Raw genomic sequence first — 25,296 nt, forward strand, 5'->3', positions numbered from 1 at the left:
ACCCATCAGAGAGCGTGCACCACCCAAGTCAAGTGCTGGATCATCATCAGAGGACAGAAATGAGAGTCATTCAAACCATAGTGTGGTAATAACGCTGCGGGCCGGTCTATCATACTGAAGTACTATCAACTCTGTCGCCACAATGGGCTGTTGAGAGGGCTGCACACCTCCAGGCTTCAAATACTTGGAGCTCACAGTGCATGTATGCAAGAGTGGATTAACACACATACAAATATCAGGGAAGCCCATGTTGCAGTGTGTGGTGACCAGCACAAATCTGTGTGTGTGTGTGTGTGTGTGTGTGTGTGTGTGTGCGCATGGTTATTAATAGCTGGGTGGGCAGGTGATAGACTAAGGGTCACAACTCTCACGTCAACATTCTGGAAACAGATGGGGCCTTTGATGTTCCCCGCTCAGATCTTTATTTAAAAAGTGGAAACAAAACAATTAAAAGGTAGGCGCGTACCTTTGTGCCATGTGAGACTTTCAAAAAGCGCGTCGAGTTTGTGAGGAAGTGAGACCCCCGAGCGGCGCGTGGCTCCTACATAATGGGAATTCCACAGGCTGTTGGTGCAGCTGGTGGACTAAGTTCTGCTCAGACATAAGAATAGCCTCCATGCAAACACTCACATGCACAAGTGCTGAAAATACAAAGAGGATTACTACAGCTGCAGAAATATCCATAAAGCATGTGTCACACTCCAGCACATTCTGACACATGGAAATGAAAAGCATACAGCTTGCTCATTATAGCATCTGCTGTGCCTCAGGGTTTATTAACGCCGCGGATGAATATGCAACACCTCCCTACCTAGTGGAGGTAGAACTTACTGCAGCAAGTGCAGTAAAAAAACACACCTTTATACACATATCGGGTAACACAGTTGGTATACATCATGCACAACACAATGCAAAGAGATCTGCTTCTTCATATAATTAAGACCTCAGTGCTGCGGACTCCAGTTCCTGAGCGCCACTGCTCACTGAGGTGCTTTGTTTTTTTTCCCCTCACTGCACTACTTTGTGTTGACTCGAGTCCAGAAAGAGTCAGCCATGTATACATATAGCTTGAAGCTAATAAAGAGAACGAATCAAAGCTACCTTAAAAGTCCATCATCTGGTATAATCCAAGTCTTCTTTATCCAGCCAGGTTCTCAGTAATCCACAAACACCTTGATTTAAGCCAAACAAAAACCAAACTGAAGCAGTTCCAGTTGGGCACTACCACCACTGAGTGGTGGTCAGCTGGTGCATCCAGTTGAACCAACTTGTCCGCACTTGTTATTTAGCCACATTTTCATAAACTTGAAAGGCAAAATACTCTTTTTTTGTGTGTGAAGTATCACTTAAAATGCACTTTTCAAATGAATTTAATATGTACAGCGTGTTCTGCCAAAATGATTTTCAATATTTCAAGCTGTAAAATCCACAGAGAAATCTCATACATGACGGTGCACAAGACCAGCCGCTGAAACTGGACACTACTGTTTACCAAGTTTACAGAAAAGCATGAATGCTACTCCCGCTTTTAACAAAAATAACTACACCCCTACAAATCCATAAGTAGTTGGACAGAGTGCTTTCTTCTTCTCTGTTTCTCCAGTTGGAACAAGAACAGGATCGAGGAACCAAATGTCCTCCTGCTTCAAGGGGACTTGAAAGGGTCAGTAGGTGTGTGGTTGAAACTGGCATCAGCAAAAATAGCCAAAGTGCCCACAGTGGTGAAGACGACGAAGATCCAGAGGAACATGCGGTCCACGACCATGGCCACGTACTGCCAGTCCTCTCTCAGCTGAGACGTGGAGGGAGGGCGGGAAGAAGAAATGAGGGGGAGGACCAGAAGATGGAGGTGAAAGATCGAGCATAAGTAGAGAGGTAGAGGTGATAAAAGAAAACAGGAATGAAAAAAAAAATAAAGAGCGTAAACTCACAGCTTCGTAGTCCTTCTCCGCCTGCAGAGCTTCAGCAATGTACGTGATGGCCTCAATGGCTGACTTGAGCTCGTCGGGTAGCGTGAGGTAGCTACTGGGGCCGTCGATGAACTTTCTCAGGTCAGAGCACATGCCCTCGGACTGGAACCTGCGCGGCAACACACAAAGAGAAGGAGCCAATGAAATGACGGCAGACGCAACACGATGCTCGCCTTTGCTAATTAAAAGCTATAAGCTGCACGTCTCCTCTCTGCTCAGGAGTCACTCACAGAGGAGAAGGGAGAAGGTCAGAGGAGCTTCCAGGGCTCATTCTACCATACACAAGTCTGCTGACTGGGCTGCTCACACTCCAAGTGTGTGTGTGTGTGTGTGTGTGTGTGTGTGTGTGTGTGTGTGTGTGTGTGTGTGTGTGTGTGTGTGTGTGTGTGTGTGTGTGAGCGCGCATGTTTCTCTGTTTACACGTTATCTTCAATTACCAGCAGAAGTTATGAGAGGAGCAACATCCGTCACTCCGGCTTTGTCACACAACAGTTCTATAAGAATCACTCGTCTTCATTCTTTGTTAAAACTCTAACAAACGAATTAAGCTGACACTTAATTACTTGGAAGGGTTTTCTCAGGCACTCCATGAAACACAAGAGGTATCGGGGTGCATTGGTGGCAACATCACGATATATTGCTGTATGATGATATGATCCATATTGCAGACCTCTTGTATTTTTCCCTGCAAGATTCAAACAAAGAGCTGGCAAAACTGCTTCCCAATGGGGGGGGGGGGGGGGGGGGGGGTGTAATCATATGTACAACAAATTATATGAATAACTCAACTGAAAAATTGACTTAAAACTACCTCATTGAAAATTTGCATTCAAATTTGAGTGATTATATACATCTGCCATTATTTTGAAGGATACGACACCAAACTGTTCACTGAAGTTCTTTAATTAAAAAAAAAATCACAGTCGGTGAACGTGCGCACGTGCGCGATCGAAGCGCTTCACATTCGGAGGCCCAATTACTGCTGCGGCGATGTTTTACTCTGTTCGAAGTTGTGGTTATTTCCCTTTTATTACATCAGCCCAATGTTGCATTGTGCACCCGCTGCATAACTGATGGGTTACTGTGGTCGCTCTTTCATTCATAGTTGGTGAGTTTAATAGTTGTGATGAGCTGAGTCTGGTTCTCTTCTCTGGTTTGGAGAACACAGAATTTTGTCGTTCAGCGAAAAGACTCCAGTAAAGTTCTACGCAGAAATAGGATGATTAAGTGTGTAATTTCTAAAATGTGTATTACAAATGTTTGCATGCATTTATGAGCAACATAAATGTTTTTAGTATTATTACCCAAATGTTGAGTCCCTTCAATTCCCATGTATGTCCACTAATTCTGTTGTTTTCAACTTTGAATATTCCTGGAATTCTGCAATCGCGGCTGCTTTTGGAGATAAAAAGCTGTTCATCCTCACTTGGCTTTCCCAAGCGTCTGTTTAGGTCGACAGAGCACCAGCGGTGTGAAACGGCTCTCTGGCTGGCGAGGTGTGGGTGAGGCGGTTCAACACCAGGGAGCAGTGTGGCACTGCGCTGTGGCTGGAGCTGCTTGGTATTCAGCACAAGAACCGGGGTTTACAATGCAGTGCCACTGTGGCTGCCGCTCCTGTGAGTGTTGCAGGTGAAGAGGCTGTGACCTGAGAGAGGGGGAGGAGCCTCATGAGGGGCGGGGGTCTCTTGTAACCCCTTCATCCCTTTTTTACCTACTTTGCTCAAAAAACTACTTCAGAGGGAAATAAATGACCATTCATCAAACTAATTCAACTAAAAGTTGAACTGAAAGAGTTTTAGTGCCTCGGCATAGACGAAAACAATTAAGAGGGCACCTGTGTGTGTGTGTGTGTGTGTGCGTGTGTGTGTGTGTGTGTGTGTGTTTTTCACCTAAACACAAAGACTTAACTTACAACTTATGAATTAAACAACAATTCGAAGCCATGTCCAGTTTATATATATATATATATATATATATATATATATATATATACATATATATGTATATATATATATATATATGTATATGTATATATATATATATGTATATGTATATATATATACATATATATATGTATATATATGTATGTATATATATGTATATATATACATATACACACATATACACATATATACACAGTATATATAGAGTATATATACACAGTATATATATATATATACACAGTATATATACATATACACACATATACATACATACATATATACATATATAAACATTTATACATATATACACATGAACATATATACATACATATGTACATATATAAATATACATCTATGTACATATATACATCTATGTACATATATACATACATATATGTACGTATATACATACATATATACATGATATACAGACTCATATATAATTACTCATAAATCATAGATATATTCATATATACATATGAATATATTCATATATATATGAATATATATGAATACATTCATATGTATATATGAATATATATATATGAATATATATAAATATATATATATATGAATACATTCATATATATATATTCATATATATATGAATGTATTCATATATATATTTATATATATATATTCATATGTATATATGAATGTATATATATAAATATATACATATTCATATGTATATATGAATATATATATAAATATATATATTCATATATATATATATATTCATATATATATTTATATATATTCATATGCATATATGAATATATATATAAATATATACATATTCATATGTATATATGAATATATATATATATTCATATGTATATATGAATATATATATTCATATATACATATGAATATATATATGAATATATATATATATATTCATATGTATATATGAATATATATATATGAATATATATATATGACTACATTCATATATATATATATATATATGAATGTATTCATATATATATTTATATATATATTCATATGTATATATGAATATATATATTCATATATACATATGAATATATATATATATGAATATATATATATTCATATATACATATGAATATATATTATGTATATAAGATGCCTGACTTTTGTGCTGTTAAGTATGAAACACACTGATCAAGAGAGATGTTACTTGTTTCTTGACTGACATCATTAACAACAGTGTGTTTGTTCCTTTTTATGTTTAACTTTAACATAATTAAAAGAAAATGATATCACGTTCACAATTTACCTTATATGGAGTGAGAATAAGGAAAGTAATTTATTTCTAAATACACAGGCTAGGTTTATCTAAATTATGATGTCATGATTAACCTCATCTACATGAAGTAAGTTGGTGGGAGAACGATTGAATAAGGTATCCCGTATTATTAATAATATATTATCCTTTTAATATCAATTGAACCTGTAAGTTCTGCATTTCTGTCAATATTATTTCACTTTATGTATTTTTAACTAAATGCTTTTTATTTACATTGCTACCAAAAAAAACTTAATTAAATAACTGGTTACAAGATCAAAATTCACTTTTCTTGATTTAGAGAAACATTCTGAGTTGCATGTTATTTTGATGAATTATGTTAAAAAAACGGTGCCCATTAAATCAACGTAATACTGTGCTCACTTGATAAAACTGACTTAACAACGACACTTTTCACTGTCATTCAAAATACTTGTCACTTTATCAACACATTTTTGAGCGAAAAGTGAAAACTGTTATTTTTTTATTACTTCATTATTTAACCCAACTCAACTTGGTCCATGTCTTGGCCACCAGGTATTTTTTCCTAAGTTAGTTTTCCTGACGTTTTCCAGAAATCCCGACCGGTGACGCTTTTCCTGCTTCCTCGTCATTCCATGTCACCGGAATCTGGGTCATCCAACTGGCCTCTGCCAACTTGCCAAAGTCATTCAGCAATGAAACCACTTTTGGATCTCTTCTGGATCCAAATACGACCTCTAGCCACGAAAAAAAGTTCAAAAATGAAGAGCTGATATATAAACTCATATCTCATCCAACCCTGCAATATAGGGATGAGGAAAACATCCAACATTTTGTCAGTGAGCGCAGTATAAAATATGATACTACATTTATCCAAAGTAATATGTGACTTTTGGAAGTGTGAAAAATGGCTCAGTGCACCACCTCAATTTCTCAATCTATAAAACAATATATGTGAATATATGGGAGGGAACGATGAGTGAAGCTGTGCTGGCCGGCCGACCTTTAAGACAGCGGCTACTCAAGGTCCATGAATACTAACAACGCAGCACATGACACATCATTGACTTTAACTTCAATTTGCTATCTTGCACAATTTAGCAGTTTACTACAAAAAAATGTTACTTTTTTACTGCATACATGGGGCCTGCACGTTCTAACATGGATGATGTAACAAACTTGAACGAGAATCAGAATGAAAGCTGTTACATGCGATGACAATCACGTGGTTCTCTTCATCTTTTGCAAACGACTAATTTATGTTTCTTTGTTTGAAACTGAAATGAAAAACTGAAACTTTACATTTAGGTTATAGTTTCAAATACGATGTAGGCAGCAGGATTTTCCATGCTGCACGTCAGTGGTTCCAAGAACGTTTTAATGTCCATCAATTTAATTCTAATTTCCATAAATTGAATCCACCACAGACAGCTACAAAAATAAGAATAACAATATTTAGTATATCTCTGATATGACAACACATAACAGGTTTTGTTCTTTATTCAGCCTCATACATCATCATGTTCGTCTTTAAAGAAAAACCTGACATGATGCGCATCATTCAGGGTCAAAATGAGTGACTCCGCTAACGTGGATTCATCTGAGCTGGGACTAGCAGGCTACCACTAGCGCTCGCTCTGTCAGATACGGTACGGGAGCAGTTCTTTTGACAGCGGGGACTCAGGCGTCGGCTGTCGCGCCACCGCTGCTCCCATGGGTGCCGAATTAGACCTTTTCAACCATTTGTCCATATTTGAGCAGGTCGCGCAAACGTGTTTGGTGCTAAACGGCTTTTATCTGGCTTTCATCCCAAATCACGTATCGCTTCATTTAAACTCGGACAAATCAGAACGTCCAAAATTTAAATCACTGCAACTCCCTCAGTTCAAGTCTACGTTAACAAAACCTTTCCAGGATTCTATGAGTTGAAACGCTACGAGAACAAAAATGCAACAGAAAAGTCCAGCTGAGGCCCGTTCAAACAGCAGTGCAGTGGCTACTTGTACGTTTTCGATTGATTTTAGTATCTTATTGATATTAAATGCTTTATTTCAAAGCTTGTTTGAAGTTGGCCACTGGTCTTATTGCAAATCAATGTGTTACTGAAACAGTAAACATGACCATGATCATATTCACTACATCTACCTGTAACCAAGTGAACATCCACATACATGACTTCACACTCACCTGTTGGGTTTGGGGAACAAGATGGAGGAATCAGGCTTACGGATGAAGTATTCATCAGCCACTTTGCTAATGGCCACCATCCTTTTTTCCCGGCGGGGAAGGGTATCGAGGGACAAAGGGGTCTCCACCTTGGGGCGCAGCATCCCCAGGTAGGGAGGCAGCATGTGGATGAAGATCTAGGAGGACAGGAAAAGTTTAAAAAAAAAAATGCAACTTTTTGTTTTTTTAACACTCCAAACCACGCATGGCTATGTAAGAGCACCTCTCCCTCCCCGTCGGTGGCTTGCCGGCTCCAGCACACCTGATTCATTGTCCTTCCTGGTATTAAAAATCTATTTGTCTGGATTTGTGCATTTGTCTTCTTTCATGATTTATAGCAAAAATATAATTGCCCCATATTTGCTTATTAACTGTGAGAAATTACTCCAAATGTCAACTTCAGCAGTGAAATAAGCTTTGTTGCTCCTGAACGATGGGGCTGGGGAAGCCGGTTAACGGGTAATGCCGTTCAATTCCTCAACGTCTACTTTCAAGGTGTCCTTGAGCATGGCACATCATCTCTTGATGCACCAGTGGAGCTTCTCATTAAAGGACTGGAGGTGTAGTAGGAAAATGATTAAAACAGACATAAATGTTGCATAAAACATGAAGGAAATCAAGTATCTGCTCTCTTAATTTCGCTGGTATGGCTTTACGAGCTAAAGAGGGTAATCCCAGAGTTTGACGTGAAGATAAAACAGCAGATCATTGGGCCAAATGCTGGTCTTGATCAATAACATAAAAGCTGTTTGCCCTGTAAATGACTCTTTTATCTGCAATTTGAAGTGCGTTGATATCCTTTGGGTGCAGGTCTTGGCTTGTCTGTACTGACAGATGGATGCCAGTAATAGCTCACTGCTAGTCGATGTCCTGTAGCTGCAGTAGCGAGTGTAGTAGAGCTGATCAGGCTCACCTTCTGCAGTGAATCCAAAGCCGCACCCCCCCCCCCCAAAAAAAATTATTCATCTTCTGTTTCAAAGTGTCACATTTAAAGTACGAGCTCTACTGGGTATAAGGGAGGTTTCATAGACCAGAAACGACATGAATATTGAATTTATTCATGATACAGATGGTCTAAAGAGCAAAAAGAGCAAAGGTAACATGTTTTTTTCTTATAATTCCAACATGTCAATTTGCTCCAAACTATGGAGAACACCTGTGTTTGGAGCTTTTCTGGGGTGGATGCTCCCTGAAAATATGACAGAAGAGAACTGCAGCATAATTACTTTCACATGACGTACAGTGAAGGCAGCAGCCGGTGATGGAGCGAGTGTTGAGAACTGCGCCGTAAATCAGTCGAGAGGCCTGAGCTCAAACTCCAGCTGCACACCGGACGATCACCACGAGGAAATGAGAGCTTTAACTACAAAACGGATTCTTCAGTGACATCAATTACTAGTTCACGTGTAAATAAAAGATACCCTCCACACACCTATCTAATACATTTTTTTATAAATACTACAACATGGGTTTGGCATGGCTTTTGCACATCTCTTAAGACCTACATTTCAGTAAGTGCAGAGAGAAATCGTTTCAAACATGAAAGTGTAGGAACATAAAGGAAAAAACACACCGTTGCTGGTTTTTTACGTGTGCACGTCGAGTGGAAACAAGTCCTGGGACATTAACTTTTATATGGTGAGCAATCGTCCGTAGTGTCTCTTCATGTTCAAAATTCTACACATTTACCCATCTAACATCACTTTGGTTGGACGAATCTCAGCGTGTAAACGAGGTCACAAATAGATTTGTTTCCACTGAATTCCCAGGTGAATTCCAGGGAAATTGTTGTGTAATTCAATGGCTATCAGATCATTTTCAATCAACTGAAGTGGATAAAATGATGCTGCCAGAAGATGGCGTTGTAGGCAATGGTACACAAGGCTGTGGCTGTAAAAAACAAGAGCAGAGGAAGAGTCGTCGTCTTGAGCAAATTCCTTCGGCTGTGCGAGTTTTAATCATCCTTAGATATACGAAAGCATTGGACGTGTTGCATGATGAGGTTTGGTGACATCCGCGTGGACAACGGCAGCTGTTCAGTCAGCGGGGGCTTGACTGGAAAAAGGGGCGTTGATTGCTTGTTTTTAACTTCACCCTTTTTAGACATAGGGAAAAAAAAACAAAACAAAAAAACACCGCAAGCGCGTCATTTTCAAATTTTCGAGTCCAACTTTGCACTTCCACTGCTTGAGGCCTTCAAGTCCGCCAGAACTCTGATGCACTATAAAAAAATGAATTCTTTCCTGTAAAAATGTCAGTTAGCATCAAGGCTTAATATTTCTACGGGTAGCCCCCACGGGAAAGCTGCTCACCTTGCGGACCCACATGGGCATGAGATGGGTGTTGGGAGAGCGATGGTGAAGGTTGAGCACGACCACGCTGAGGATGACGGAGAAGGTGACCAGGATCATTGTGAACATGATATAGTTGACGATGATGGGGACGCCCAGTGACGTCTCAGGAATTTTATCAGCCAGCAGCAGCAGGAAGACGGTGAGGGTCAGCAGGACGTTAATGGACAGACCCATCTTCTCTCCTGGAGGGGGACAAAAAGTAACACCATGAGCTGTCGGCTAAAACCTGTCCCCTGTCACCTCCTGCCGCTACACTTGTCAAGATTTGTCGCATACAACGGCAGGTATTCTAAATTTTTTATTTTTGAAAAATGCCGCTGAATGTAGACTAACAATATTAGATTAGCTTGGTTAACACAGCCTGATTTTTGTGTTACCAGTTCAATTTTTGAACACATTGGAGAGAATGCTGACCTGAAAATGAACCGAATCTCCAAACTCATCGCTGACTTTTGTCCCCCGATGTCCAAATCGTACGTGGAAACAAGGCGTTAGCATGCATCCATGTTTTTAGCACAACACTACAGAGCTATATGAGGAAACTTGTAATATCAGATTCTATCCTCTTGGGATGAGGAGGCTGGTTTTGCAGCTCTATCAGACATAATGAGCTTGTCTGAAGCTGCTCCACTGTAAGCTTCCCTAACCCAATAAAGAGCCACTAATGACCTCTAACTTTGATTTAGTAGAATCCGGAACTCGCTTCCACACAGACACGGTGACCTACCTCTGACCCCAAAATGTATTATTGGGTAATGGAAGGCTCTTTGGTCTACAGGAAGTACCTGCGTGCTCAAGTACTACTGGAGGTAGTCACCGATATATTTCTTCTTAATTAGGATGAACGAGTTCTTCCTTAAAGTTTTGCTATTCTGCAAAAGCTTAATAAAAGATAAGATCCTCTAAACGGTTTAGATGCTCAGTGTCACTCTTTGCAGTCATTCCACTTTGACGTACAAAAATCCAGAACTTGACATACCAGTGTTCTCTTAATAAATGCTGCCAAGCTGTGATTGAACAACTGCTGCGTAAACAATAGAATGATGCGTGAATGACCTATTTTTGCAGTCCAACCAAGACGTGAGCATCACCGGTTCTCTCAGCCAAAAGAATTTTAGATTAATGAAGTAAACAAAATGTATGAAACTAACGCATTTTGTTTCGCAATATAATCTTCACAAACGAACGCCAGTTGGACGACTTTTTTAACTGCCAGCATCATCGTTGGAAGTACAAAGCCAACGTTAAGATAGCGTGACGCTAACCTCACCACAGCTAACCTTCGCTCTTCTTTTTTCCTTCTTTTGTTGAATATTTGCAGCGACCTCTTCCGAGGCCGCTTGTCAGCAACCGTCATTTTTAAGACACATAAATGCTATGGAATTCACAACTGATTACATGCTTGACTGTGAAAGTAAATACACACCTGTTCCAAATAAGAGTAAGGGAAAAAAGAAGCACGAGGTCTGATGAACGAGGTCCAGTGTTTCTGGAAATTCACTGTGTTTTGTTGGTACTTTTACCTGCATCAGGAGGAAGGTAGAAGTTGAAGATGGCAATGATTGTGATGAGGATGCACGGGATGATGATGTTGATGATGTAGTACAGAGGTTTCCTCTCAATGATCAGGTAGAAGGTCATGTCCTCGTACCGATCTACATTCATGTTCTTCCTGCTCGGTTTGTGTCTGATGTACCACTCGCCACTCTCTGGAGAAACATTCAACAGCGGTAAAACATTTAGAAAAGGCAAAAGCACTCTTTTTTACAACACCGCCAATATGCAAAAGGCCCAAGTGAACACAGCACATTTGAAGAACTTTGAATTTTAAGCAAAAACAAGCAATATGTCCAAGGTATGTATCATCACGCAAAGGTAAATATCTCCAAGTACCACAACGATGGCTTGGGTGCACACATTCTCCTTCAGTCTTTCAAAAATGAAGTGAAATTGATTGAATTTCTTCCTGAAAATTTCCCACATTCACAGATGAACTCATTTATCTAGTTACACTCCCACTCCCCTCCCCTCCAGTTACCATGGTTCTAATTTATTTGAAGGTCCTTAGGCTAACGTGTTCACTCACTTCCCTCCCTCACAGGTCCACCCAGCTCAAATATAACAGACGGGACATGAGGACCAAGCAGTTTTATTCACCAGATGACACATTCTGACTCCCACATCTTTTTAATGAGACGGCAGTTAATTTGGACCCCGACGGGAGGAAGACTACTTAGGATGGGAAGCACTTCCCAGTTCATGATTTCCTTGCTTTCCTCACTTGCATCTGTTCCTCACTTCTTGACCCCCCCACCCCCACCCCACCCACGTACATTTGTATGAGGGAAAAAGCAAGGACAGATGGTAGCCTGACTGAAGTGCATTTTATTTCACTTCATTATTCAGTCTGACCATACTCTCATTGCAGCCCTTTTCCCAGATGGGAGTTGCTGAAGAGAGAGTCCTCATTGCTAATCAATCACAGCATTTGACTGTGGAGTGATTCTGGTTAGCTAGCATGAAGGCAGCGAGGAGAAAGTTGAACGGCTGCAATTTAACAATAAACTATCTGTATCCTGGTTACAGAACCACGCATCTCATGTTTAACCACTACAGACATTCTAGCCAGTGATGAGTCACAACGTGATTCACCCACCTAAGGCTATTAGGCCAGCTAGGCTAGCTGGGGGGGCAGCATGGCTCAGAGGTAGAGTAGCCGTAGCAACTGAAGAGTCACTGGTTCAATCCTCTCTTCCCGCGGTGACCATGTCCAAGTATCCTTGAGCAAGATACTGAGCACTTAATCGCTCCTGACGGACCTGCGATGGACTGGCGACCTGTCCAGGGTGAACCCCACCTCTCGCCTAATGTCAGCTGGGATAGGCTCCAGCCCCCACCCCCATGACCCTTAACAGGTAAGCGGTATAGAAAATGGATGGAAGGCTAACCAGGCTTGCTTGGCTTGCTAGCTACGGTCAACGCCACTGTAAACAACAATCCCATGTCTCCAAATCCCCCAGATATTCCCCACCTGCTCAGATGCCTCCTGCAGCGGTTAAAGATGAGATCCACTGATGTACTTTGCTTCAGGACAAATGGAAACTTAATTTAGCAAGCACTCCCCACTAGCACTAGCGAACTGCTGACACTTCCAATGTCGCCCTTTGCCCTGAGTGAAATGCATCATTGCATTCAAGGACACCGATTGGCTAACTGGAATACCAACCGAGCCGAATCGCTTTTCATAGATTTGGAAAGTCAGATTGAGGGGCTGGAGCTAAGAGAGATAGAAGGTGCACCTCACCACTGAAAGCCTCGTCCAGTTGGATCTCCCGGATCTCGTTGCCATTTACATCCCGTGCGTACTGAAGTTCGATCTCTGTGGAGTCGTACGTGTAGGAGCGGAACTGCATGGTGCAGTTTTGCCAGTCAAATGGGAAATACGTTACCTGGGCAGAGAAAGAGGGATGAGAGACAGGACACAGAGAAGGAATGATGAAAAAGGGAAATTAAGTGTGAAGGCAGGAGGAATTAGCAATAAAAATTAGCAATTTCACCTTAACACCACAGGAGCTCAGGTAGAGGGCTGGGGGAGTCCAGGTCACCCTGCCATTACTGTACGCCTGAACATGAACATGCAGGGCAACGTCAAACACCCCATCATTACTGGAAATAAGAAAGGACACATCAGTTACCCAAACTGGTTACATTTTAGCCGTTCCCTGCTTGTTTGTTTGGGACAGCATGAATTAACATCAGTCTTCAAATATCATGTCTCTCTCTACTGCCTACAGTACATGAACAGCACATGAACTCCACACAGTTGCACAATACGTCTTTTACTAACTGTACATTTGTATATGTCTCTGGTTTGATATTTTCTTGGATTACATCCAATAAAGCTTTGTTATCACATTAGATGGAGTAGCTGCAAAAAAACAAGTATGTATTAACTGTTTATAAATGCATAATAAATGTGCACAAAGCTCAAAAAGTAACAAAAAAGGCTTAGTAAAGGTTTAATACTTCCATCATTTTACTTAGTCTGATGTTTTAACTAAACATGTGTTCACTATTTACAATTAATAACACATTCTAACATAATATAATAAAGTATAAGGGCCAAATGATCTATTAATCAAGAGTTACAACAAGCAGTTTAAAATAGTTTTATTTAAAACAAGTAAAAGGGACTGACTGAGGTTGGAGGACTCACTGATTATACATTTGAGCAACAATATGCCCTGAAATCTTTACATGGATTTCAATCCCATATTTCTACTATTTAGTCGAAATGAGACATTCTGATTAAGTTGTTTACATGATTTTCACCGAGCGTGAGACTGAAGACGCCGGCTTTATTACAGTCCTCTGTTCTACATCGAGTTCCCTTCTGGAATTCTGATATCTTTCATGGTTTCTTGCTAATAATGAAGCACATTCCTTATAAGTGGGTTCCATCCGTGACACAAAAATGCTGCAAAAACTCTGGTGGAATTTCACAGTGCGATTATTTACAAGTCCGCTACTTTTTGGAATAATACGACTAAGATCCGGAATACTCCAAGTCCTGTACAGATTATCGGTCCCTCAGATTATGACCTTACTGAGGTTGGTGTCCTGTGAAAATGCTGTCCACATGGTGGCGTCTTAATCAGGGTTTTGCCATCCGTTATATTAAAAACATGTCGTACAACTCTCTGAAGCGGTGAAATGTTTTTGGCTGTGAGTGATCGACTGTAACCTTAGAACTATGCCTGTATTAACAGATAGGAGCAATATTAATGAGTAATATTAATGAGTAATCCTGCTGTAACAGCAGCATCCGAGGGTTGAATTTGGCTTGGGGCCTTTATTTCGTGTCATCCCGCTTCCTTACACTTAGCCTTCTTGTCTCTTTGTTGTGTTCGATTAAGCATAATTTACATAAAACAATGTAAAGTGATGTCAGCCCTGGACGGAACATGAGACCCAACACCTCTTGTGTGTCTCATTATTATTGCTACCACAACACTTCTTTTAATCTCTACCCGCCATAACTAAAGAGGAAGCAACATTCAATTACACAGTCGTGCTACAGCACCACACAAAACATTTTAATTGGCAGGATGACACAGTAGAACCTGACACATTTCACTGAAGTGTACTGTTTAGGCTGCTCGGTCCACAGCAACACACAGCAGAGACATGAGGTCAATTAGACGTAGATTTAGTCAGGGTGCACTCAGTGGCTTTTATGGCTCTGCTGCTTCAACAGGGAGAAGCTTGTGTCCTAAACTTAAGACTCTGTGAAAATACCAGTGCTGTTAAAAAAAAAAAAAAAAAAAAAAAGGCTGCAGTTGTTTGAGCACACAAAGAAAAGGACATACACATTTTCGCATTTGTTCTTATCCTTGTGTGTGTGTGTGTGTGTGTGTGTGTGTGTGTGTGTGTGTGTGTGCGTGGAAGGTGAAGCGGCTGAGCAGTGCCATCAGCGGAGATATTAAAGAGCCTTGCTGCTTAATTACCTATAAAGTGTTGATGAACGGAGCGGTGGGGATATTTACAGGGTTATTCATAAAAAAGAGAATACACTCACCATCCGATAAGTATTAAACATTATGTGTAACCTAGGTTAAAAGTTAATTTTAAAACACGTATTAAAAAACATCTGAGATGATCCCAAGTCTGCACATAAATATTAGGGTCAGGTGAGGATGCTTCCTCTTCCTCTGATGATGAAGATGACGACACTTCCTCTCCTCCTCTGGCTAATGCTGAATGAACACACGTGCACACATAAGCGCGCACACACACTCTCTCTCTCTCACACACACACACACACACACACAGTATATGAATACTGGACATCTGTATTGTAAAGAATAACTTCCTTACTGATACAGTTACCCAGGAGATTTCCCATGATGCACTGAGCTTCTCCCTCCTCCTCTCTTTCTACATTAATTTCCCATTAACGCATGTTACTAACTGGACTTCTCGCCCGCAGTGCTTTCTCTTTGACTTAGTATGCTTATCCATTATCGTAGTTAAGATATGCTATTATCATCAGTCATATCTGTTATTACAACAATTATTCTAACGATTATCAATGTTCCTGTGTATGCATTAAAAAAACAATCAATATTTGCAGAAAATAAAAACCCTTGAGTGCCTTAAAAAAAAAAATAAATAAATAAATAATCCACCTGGCATAAACCTTGGCAAAGTGATCAAAAGCTTCTCCAGTGACGTCTCGTGCTTACTTGTTGATGAGGACAATATCTGGCAGCCAAACCTTCCCAGCCGGGATACGCAGCACCTCAATCCCATCATGGTCCTTGGGTTTCCATGTCAAGCGGTGATCTGTCCATTCCTGTTTAAAAGTGTTGAAGTAGTGGGTGTGTTTATTTCAGTAAACACACAAATTGTAAACATTGTATCAAAATAAACCTGTAAAATAAACCATAAAATAAATATAAATGCCCCCATTTCATTGACATTTTTTCACTGTAATATTCCATCAAACAGCTGCGGTTTGTTTTAAATATAACTTACACTTTCTGGGCTCTTGATAATCCTGTTAGCCCTGCAGTGGCATGAAAGATGCTTACAAATGTGCATGCGATGGAACAATGCGCAGTGCAGGATTAAATAGAATTAGTTTAATTTATTCCCAAAATTTCTAGTTTATTCCCGTTCCCATTCATTCCTCTACATATGCATGGTAACTCTCATTCACTTACCAGATTCATGACAACAACTGTACTCATTTCCTCATTTTTCATGTTCTGAAAGGAAAACAAAAAGAGAAATGTGTTACCGTTGCTTCTGTCGCAATAATACATTAAATCAGATGGAGTACGAGGGTATCGTTGTAGCGAAAACCCTGTCCTGATCATGGGACAGTGGACTGACTCTTTCCTCTTATGGGACGTCTGGCAGAATCGTGGGAGGACATCGAACCAGTTTGCAAGTATTTTGTGGATTTTAATAGGGTGCATACTTGTGTCCCTCAAGGTGTCCAATGGGGCCACCTTGAGGGACACGGATGTTAACCCTGGGTCGGTGTTGGGGCTCAACCAGGGCTGACCCCTGGCCCCGGTTCTCTGGACTCTGTAGTGGCGTAGTGAAGTGTAGTGTAGTCACATGTTTAAGAAGACAGTATTCTAGGGGGGTGTCACGTGGTGGTCATGTGACACCAGTTGAAAGAATTAAGAATGACATACAGGGAATGATACCATCATTCGTAGCATTAGTCCATCCATCCATCCATTTTCTACCTCTTATCCTGTGAAGGGTCGGGGTGGTGAAGCCTATCCCTGCAGCCTTCAGGTGAGAGGCGGGGTTCACCCTGGACAGGTCACCAGTCCATGGCAGGGCCAACACATAGAGACAGACAACCATTGGCTCTCCCAGCCACGCCTACGGTCAATTTAGAGTCTGGATTAACCTGGTCCCTCTTGATGTCTTTGGACTGTGGAGGAAGTTGGAGTACCAGAGAGAACCCAGCAGGAACAGGGAGAACATGGAGACGCACCCAGAAAGACCCCGTGCTGCAGCCGGGGCTCGAACCCGGAACGACAGCGCTGACCACTGCACCACCGTGCCGCCAGCGTAACATTAGTTGAACACGAGAATCATGTGACCACCACGTGACCCTCCTGGGATTTTTTTTTTTAATGGCTCTGTCTCTGTATGTAAATTTAGTTAGAAGAAAAAGACTCCACTCATAAAAGTGGATGCCCCAACAAACTACACATAGGGGGAACCGCACTGTGGGAACTTCTCTTGTCTTTCCGATGTTCTGTTGTCATCTGGTCCAGCACCTGCCTTAAATAGTTTTTGGGCATGCAGGACTGCTACGTTTTGGGTACCTCGGGGTCCCCTGTCGGTGCTGGAGTCCATTGCGAGGGAGAGGGAGTCCCCTGCCCCCATGGATAGATGGAACTCGTTTCAGTTTGTTAAAGAGCTTTTTAATAAGGCTGCCATTAAAATCTGTTGGGTTTCTGCCAACAAATTAGATGTCTTTGTTATTTTAGGTTTTGTTTTGTTTTTTTTTTAACTTGCAAATTCAATTTTAATGACCACAGCTGGTGGTACTTCAACAAAATAGCAGGGGATAAATAGTGTATTAGGGAGTCATTTAAGACACAGTAAGGGCTTTACTGATTCTTGGCACACAGCAGCTGGGTGTCATAACTTCCCGTACAGTAGTATTTACTGGTTTCCTAGCAACCTCGCTGCAATACTGGCTTACACTTGTGTACAGTGAAGAGGTAAGGTACAATGTTGACTTAGATGAATATTTTGGACATTTGCACATCGGTCCATTGATGAATTTCCCTGATTCAGCTCAACACACAAACATGAGCCAGTCACAGATTCTTTTATGAAACTCCCAAGCGTTTAAGGTGGAGGAAGATTTGAGTCATTTTCATGTTTAATTTACTTCAGACTGGCGATGCAGCGTCTGTTTGTTGTGAATTCATGTTTGAATTGTGTGTGCAAGTGTGTGTGTGTGTGTGTTCATCTGTGTGCATGGGATTGTCTCTATTTAAAACACTGAGGAATGTCAGAGAGACAGCTGGGACGTGAAACAGAGCATGGGGGAGGGGGAGGGACAGGGGGTGTCTGATGAGAACCATCTCTCACAGCAACACGTACTACTGACCTTCATAGTACTTCCTGTAACTGTTCAAATGCATTGTCCGCTGTCACTCTTGGACAATCTTAAAAACAACAACACAACTGACTACTTCCTGGCAGGAGCGCATTGGGAGCCATACTGGATCAGTTTTCAAACTGGACCGTTGGGCCCACATGACTTCCTCTTCACAGTGAGACTATAGCCACACGAATAAGGTGTTTTGAACATGATCTCTGTCCACACGCCTGTGGCACGTATCTGAATAATTCACATCCATGACCTGAAAATTCATATCACATGTAAACATGAGGAAGACTGTCCACTCTGGTCCCAAAAGAGGGGAAAGAAAGAGAGGAAATTTCTTTGCCTTGGCAAAAACAAGTCAAGGACGATGATGAAGCGACTTCACGGTTGTACGCAAGCACTATGTTGATGGTTCTGAGCCTTGGTTGTAGTCAAGTCAATTTTATTTGTCTCACGCCAAACCCCAACAAAAGTCTTCTCATGACTCTTTCCAAGTAGAGCAGGTCCAGTACCACACTCCTTCAATGAATCTACACCCAACAATTCTCCATCAGCAGCACATCCTGCAACAGTGACGAAAACCTTCCTTTTAACAGGCAGGAACGTCGAGCAGACCCAGGATCAGTGGGGATGGCCTTCTGCTTTGAGGGGATTTGTTGGGGGGAAAGATTTCACGCCACCCTTCAAGAACAATCATCATCCATCATCTATACCACTCATCCTGTTCAGGGTCGTACATCCTGTACACCACTGGGCCAACCTGTAGACACCCAAAACCATTCACACCAGCAGACCAGTGAAGAGTCTCCAGTTTGGCTAACATGAATGATTTAGGGGGCAGCATGGCCCAGAGGTAGGGTGCCCGTCTAGCAACCCTGGGGTTGAAGTATCCTTTAGCAAGATACTGCACCCCTAGTTGCTCCTGATGGACCTGCGATGGACTGGCACCCATCCAGGGTGGATCCCGCCTCTCACCCATTGTCCGCCGGGATAGGTTCCAGCCCCCCGTGACCCTTAATGGATAAGTGGTACAGAAAATGGATGGATGTATGATTTAGGTGTGGTGAGAGCATACGCCAGCATGGGGCGAACAAGCGAACTCCCCACAGAAAGGATTCAAACCTGGAACCTTCGAGAACAATGGTGACAATAAAAGCCCATGTGTATGTCTCACCCCGCGTGTACTGCTGAGTCTCGGTGTGTGCCTGTGATGCTGAAGCACAAGAGTCATTCAGAAGTTTTATAACATCCCCATTTCCCCAGTTTTTAGGGGAGTTTAACATTTCAAAGTACTCTTTGTGTCACTCAATCAAAGCTGCAGCTCAAAGTCTTTTCCACACAGTTGAAGCCGATTCTCTGCACCGCTGTTGAGGTGCTTGGCACAATTATCCTGTGAGCCGGCCATCAAATACTTCTTGACTCTGAATAACTGACTGTCATCATCTAGTGTGACAGAAATGAAGTAGAGAGAAAGAGAGAGAGAGAGAGAGAGATGACATCTACAGCTGTAATGTTTAAATGGTGATTAATCGGGTCATCGGACAATGCCGACGTGGCAAATTTGCATCTCAGCCACTGAGCTGCTTCTCTCCTGCTCACAGGAAGCAGACCTCATCTGCCCCCAATAGTACTTGTACTAACTTATTTTACTTCCATTGTTGTAAACTATACAGACTATTTTTCTAGCTTAGATTTACATAATTTTAAATTGTTCTGAATACGAGAAAACCCAATTTTTTTCCAGACGTACTGAACATAGTGTTTGTTCTCTTTGGAACAAGACAGTCTTTCTATTTTGTTTTTATTTTTTTACCTTCAGCAGTAATAACTTGATCATGTGTCTCACACAGCTTCTATCCACAAGAAAATTGCATTCCTGACATTCTACAAGTTTTAGAAAGTAGCTTGTCATTGATGTTCTATGCAGTTACCCAGGCTGGGGCCGTATCTGCGTAGTATTTCCCGGCTTTCATGTATCAAAACCAGAAACATCAACCCAACTGGTGCAGGCAGATGGCCTCTCACTCAGAAATCAGTTCGATTCCAATTTATTTGATTTTCAAAAATTGACGAAAATATATAGCGATTTTTGGGAGGCACGGTGGCTCCAGGTTTGAGTCCCAGCTCGGGCACGGGGTCTTTCTGGGGGAGTCTCCATGTTCTCCCTGTTCCTGCTGGGTTCTCTCTGGTACTCCAGCTTCCTCCACAGTCCAAAGACATCAAGAGGGACCAGGTTAATCCAGACTCTAAATTGACCGTAGGCGTGGCTGGGAGAGCCAATGGTTGTCTGTCTATATGTGTTGGCCCTGCCATGGACTGGTGACCTGTCCAGGGGGAAGGCTGCTGGGATAGGCTCCAGCCCCCCCATCCCCCACCCCCCCAAGACCCTTAACAGGAATAAGCAGAAGAAAATGGATGGATGGACCATTCTTAAAGTAGACAACCCCCCCCCCCCAAGTTAGAGTGAAGTGTTGTGTTTTGTAGGCTAGTAAACCAAAGCCTGCTTTGATATTATTAGTACAAGTAGTACAAGAACGGGACATACTAAAGGTTAATAAACATATGAATGTAGCACAAATTATCCTACACATCACAACATTATCACTGGTTCATCTATCAATATCAAGTTTAATAGATAAATTACACATATATTACATATACTACATATATTTAGCTCAGACGGTGTTACTGGATCGTCTGTCCAGATTATTTCTCGTGTTAAAACAGTGCTTCAACTGAGAAATGTCTCTTAAAACTCTGACTCTAATCCGCCACATTTTCTTGTTTCAAACAAAAACTGAGAAGCAGCCCTTTTTCTTTTAAGGTAGAACCAAAAGTTTTCATCCTGTGTATTTTACACAAACTATAGTCATGTTCGACTTGTAAAGTTTGGAGCGTTGCAGTATTGTTTCTCACCAGTCCGACGAAAGACGAGAGAATCATTCCCACCCGGACCACCACCCTCTCCTCGGGGACACGCGCCGGGCGGACCTTCAGGTTGTAGTTGGTGAAGACCTTCTTCAGCAGATCTCTCTCCATGTCAGAGGCACCTGATTAACAGAGAGAGAACAAGAGAGCTCCTGGGTTTGAATGCAGCAGGATTGAGGGCCGAAGGATGGAGGATGTCCTCAGATTGTAAAGCCTCTTACAGGCAAATTCTGATTTGTGATTTCTGGACTTATAAATGAACACTTGATTGACTAATTGATTTTAAATGGGGGCGGCACAATGGTGCAGTGGTTAGCGCTGTCGCCTCACAGCGAGAAGGTTCCGGGTTCGAGTCCTGGCTTGGGATCTTTCTGTGTGGAGTCTGCCTGTTCTCTCTCCGGGTACTCCAGCTTCCTCCACAGTCCAAAGACATCAAGAGGGGACGAGGCTGATTGATACTCTAAATTGACCGTAGGTATGAATGTGAGTGTGAATGGTTGTCTGTCTCTGTATGTTGGCCCTGTGATGGACTGGAGACCTGTCCAGGGTGAACCCCGCCTCTCGCCCATAGCCGCTGGGATAGGCTCCAGCCCCCCCGCGACCCTTAACAGGAATAAGTGGAAGAAAATGGATGGATGGAAGGATTTTAAGTGACCACGACCTCTAATTGTTTCATCTGATCACAAATAGATACTTATAAATACTTTATAAATTACTAGAGGTGGAGCGAACGTTCATGACGATTTGTTCATGGACTCCTCAAGATTGATATTTGACCATCACCATCTTGCGTTTGGTTGTGTTTTTGTTTGTTTAAGACGAGAACGCGGCGGGATGCGACTCAGGTGTTCACACACCCCCACCAGCCACTTTAAGACACCACATCCCTGATACTGCAACATGAAAGGTGTTATTTGTCAGGGGATATATTTAGCCAGAGCCCATCTTGTCTTGTACACACCACTTTGTTCCCTAAGGGTTAGCTGGTCCTTGTAGTTTGGCGAGCTCTAAGATCGGCTACAGACCAACATGATTACACTTTAATATAATATTAAAGTTATAAAAACAGCAATAGCCAGAACCTAAAGATTCAATCTGTAGATGGGCTACAATGGAAGATGTCACCATATAATGTGACAATACAGTCTACATAATTTACTGAAAAGTAACAGAACTGAAAAATTCAACTTGTTCTGACACACTAATTTCTTAGTAGCTTTATCTCACTTCTAAATGGCTTCCAATTATAACAAAAGTCTGAGGGGCAGGATTATATTATAGTACAGTATTTATGTTTTTAAATAAGTAAATTATTAATATAACGCATTTCTAATCTAATTTTAGTAATATGATCTGAGTTCCTGTGTTCAGAAACGCGTTACAACACAAATTCAGGCGAAAAGACCTCTTGCTGTGTTACTGCTCTTCATATTTACCTAAGAAGCTCCCGGAAGTTGACCGGTGTGCCATTTTCTGCGCGGTCCGGGGTGAATATCTCCCTCTGGGACAACTTACAGTCCAGCCCGGAACTTCACTGACTTTTAGTAGTCTTTACACTCTAGCTCCGTAGTGATACTGAACATCTTTAGTGAGTTTTACCCCAATTTTCGCTCCCGCTGACCACTTTCAAACTTGACGCCGCCATATTGTACCACATGACGCGCTGTCAGCCAATCAGAGCTGCTGTAGGAAGTGGCTTCGAGTGTGAAGAGTGGTGGGTAATGGAGTTTGGATACTCACTCGTTTTCGCAAGCATAAATACTAAATTGCTTCCTTAAACGTCACCACAACCTGTACTTGCACAAATGCAAGGTGTGTAAATCTATAAAAATGATGAACATAGATAAATAAAATCAAATATTGCACTAATTGCACAGTGAGCCAGGGAATAATAGGACAAAACGTGTTATATTTTTGTTGACATATGAGACTGCATTGTGCTTGATAAATCTAAAAATATTTTCAAGTTGAACTTGTCATGAAAAAATCAAGCATCATGTATTTATGAATAAAATGTTCATAAACAAAGCTGTGAGTGATGTACTTCTATTGAAATCCTTCACATATGACTGCAGTAGTGATATTGTAAAGTAACAACACTTTTAAAGTCAATGACAAATGATTCTCACGTCATTACTTTTGGCCTTACACTGCTGTGAAGTACCTTCCCTGTGACTTCTGTCTTTGTTCTGAGCTAAGCTAAGCTAACTGCTTGTTAGCCTACCAGACACCATGATTTACTGTAAAGCCCAAAGTTACGAGTGCGTTTCATGACACATTGTCAGAGCAGCTCATGGTGCTTCATGTGCCATATTAAGTTTCCACCATATTGGTTGTAGTTGTAGTTGAGATATATTTAATGCCTTGCTTTTACTCGTACTATCTCATGACTGACTACTATTACTGCAATCCATTTTTATCAATGAAGCCGGGCAGCAGGGCCAGCTTAGCACGTTTACATCAGGCCTGAGATCTGTGGACCTGCCAGACTTTCATCTTCTCCTACAAATAAAAGCTCTATTGCACAAATGACCTGTGATGGTAAAGTTACATGTCGTACCATGAGGTTTTAGTAGTACTACGACTACGTGTGAGGGCTGTACTGTGGTACACTGGTTGTGACTTACCTCCCAGTGAACCCAGGCTGCATAAGCAACATGCCAGCAGGAGCAGATCTGGGCCTCTCATAGTGTATCCCCCCCACCCCCTCAAAAACCCACTAGACCAGCTTCTCGCCTCAAAACCGATCCTGAGTCAGTTAATCCGACGTGTTTCTTCGTCTTTTTCCTCTTCTGGAGCGGCTGACTGGGTCCTCACAGGAAGGCTTGCGAGAGTCAGGCTGCACTGTTGTTGTCTGTCAGTCAGGCCGACCCAGCCAACTGCTCCAATTACGCTCTGGAGGGAGGGGAGGTGTGGGGCGCTGGGGGGGTGAGGGTGGCAGCTTTTCACCCCTTCCAGGCTCTCTGACTCTGTTCTGGGTCTTGTGGTGGTCAAGGTGCCCACAGGGAGGGGGGTTTGTGTGGCTCCATGAGCAAAACAAATAAAGGTTTGACTCTACTTTATTAGCAGCTTCAGTCTGATTACATCCCGATCTGTGTTTAACCACATGTTCATAGTAGTAAAAATTACGAGTACATGTGCACATTTGGGAGTACCTGCATGCTTTTGCTGCTTTTACTTGACATCAGGATACAAAATTTCATGCCAATCTATCAGTTGATGAATGAAGCATGAAAAGAAGTTGATTAAAGTAAGGTCCTGTCATGGTCAGGATATAGAAGTTGAATTATTATTATTATTATTATTATTATTATTATTATTATTATTATTATTATTATTATTATTGTTTGTCTATATTTGTTGGCCCTGCGATGGACTAGGGACCTGTCCAGGGTGAACCCCCCGCGACCCTTAACAGGTGTATCATTATTATTATTATTATTATTATTATTATTATTATTATTATTATTATTATTATTATTATTATTATTATTATCATTATTGTCCATCCATCCATCCATCCATTTTCTACCTCTTAACCTGTTAAGGTTGGCAGGGGGGCTGGAGCCTATCCCAGCAGTCTTCCGGCATGAGCACTTTCGCCTCACAGCAAGAAGGTTGTGGGTTCAACCCCGGCTGCAGCACGGGATCTTTCTGTGTGGAGTCTGCATGTTCTCCCTGTGCCTGCGTGGGTTCTCTCTGGTACTCCTGAACCCTGCCTCTCACCCAAAGGAAGCTGAGAAAGGCTCCAGCCCACCCAGTCGCCACCCATCCATCCATCCATCCTTCCATTTTCTTCCACTTATTCCTGTTAAGGGCGGTGGGGGTGGAGCCTATCCCAGCATCTACAGGCGAGAGGCAGGGTTCACCCTGGACAGGTCACCAGTCCATCGCAGGGCCAACATACAGAGACAAACAACCATTCACACTCACATTCATACCTACGGTCAATTTAGAGTCTGGATTA

At 41.7% G+C, this 25,296-nt stretch overlaps 1 protein-coding gene across 1 annotated transcript; it reads right to left on the reverse strand.

Annotated features, from left to right (window-relative positions):
• Nucleotides 1–412: 412 nt before the first annotated feature.
• On the reverse strand, nt 413–24,082 carry chrnb1 (cholinergic receptor, nicotinic, beta 1 (muscle)). The gene is made up of 11 exons (XM_086196846.1): nt 23,957–24,082; nt 21,318–21,451; nt 16,474–16,518; nt 15,994–16,103; nt 13,306–13,414; nt 13,053–13,197; nt 11,272–11,457; nt 9,707–9,930; nt 7,356–7,531; nt 1,932–2,079; nt 413–1,792 (listed from the first exon to the last, which is right to left on the reverse strand). The coding sequence occupies exons 1-11, from the start codon at nt 24,015–24,017 to the stop codon at nt 1,646–1,648; spliced, it is 1,485 nt and encodes a 494-aa protein (XP_086052972.1). The 5' UTR covers nt 24,018–24,082; the 3' UTR covers nt 413–1,645.
• Nucleotides 24,083–25,296: the final 1,214 nt, after the last annotated feature.

Source organism: Aulostomus chinensis, chromosome 24 (genome assembly GCF_037954235.1).
Source record: "Aulostomus chinensis isolate RoL2024-O1b breed Wild chromosome 24, RoL_Achi_v1.0, whole genome shotgun sequence".
Lineage (NCBI taxonomy): Eukaryota > Metazoa > Chordata > Actinopteri > Syngnathiformes > Aulostomidae > Aulostomus > Aulostomus chinensis.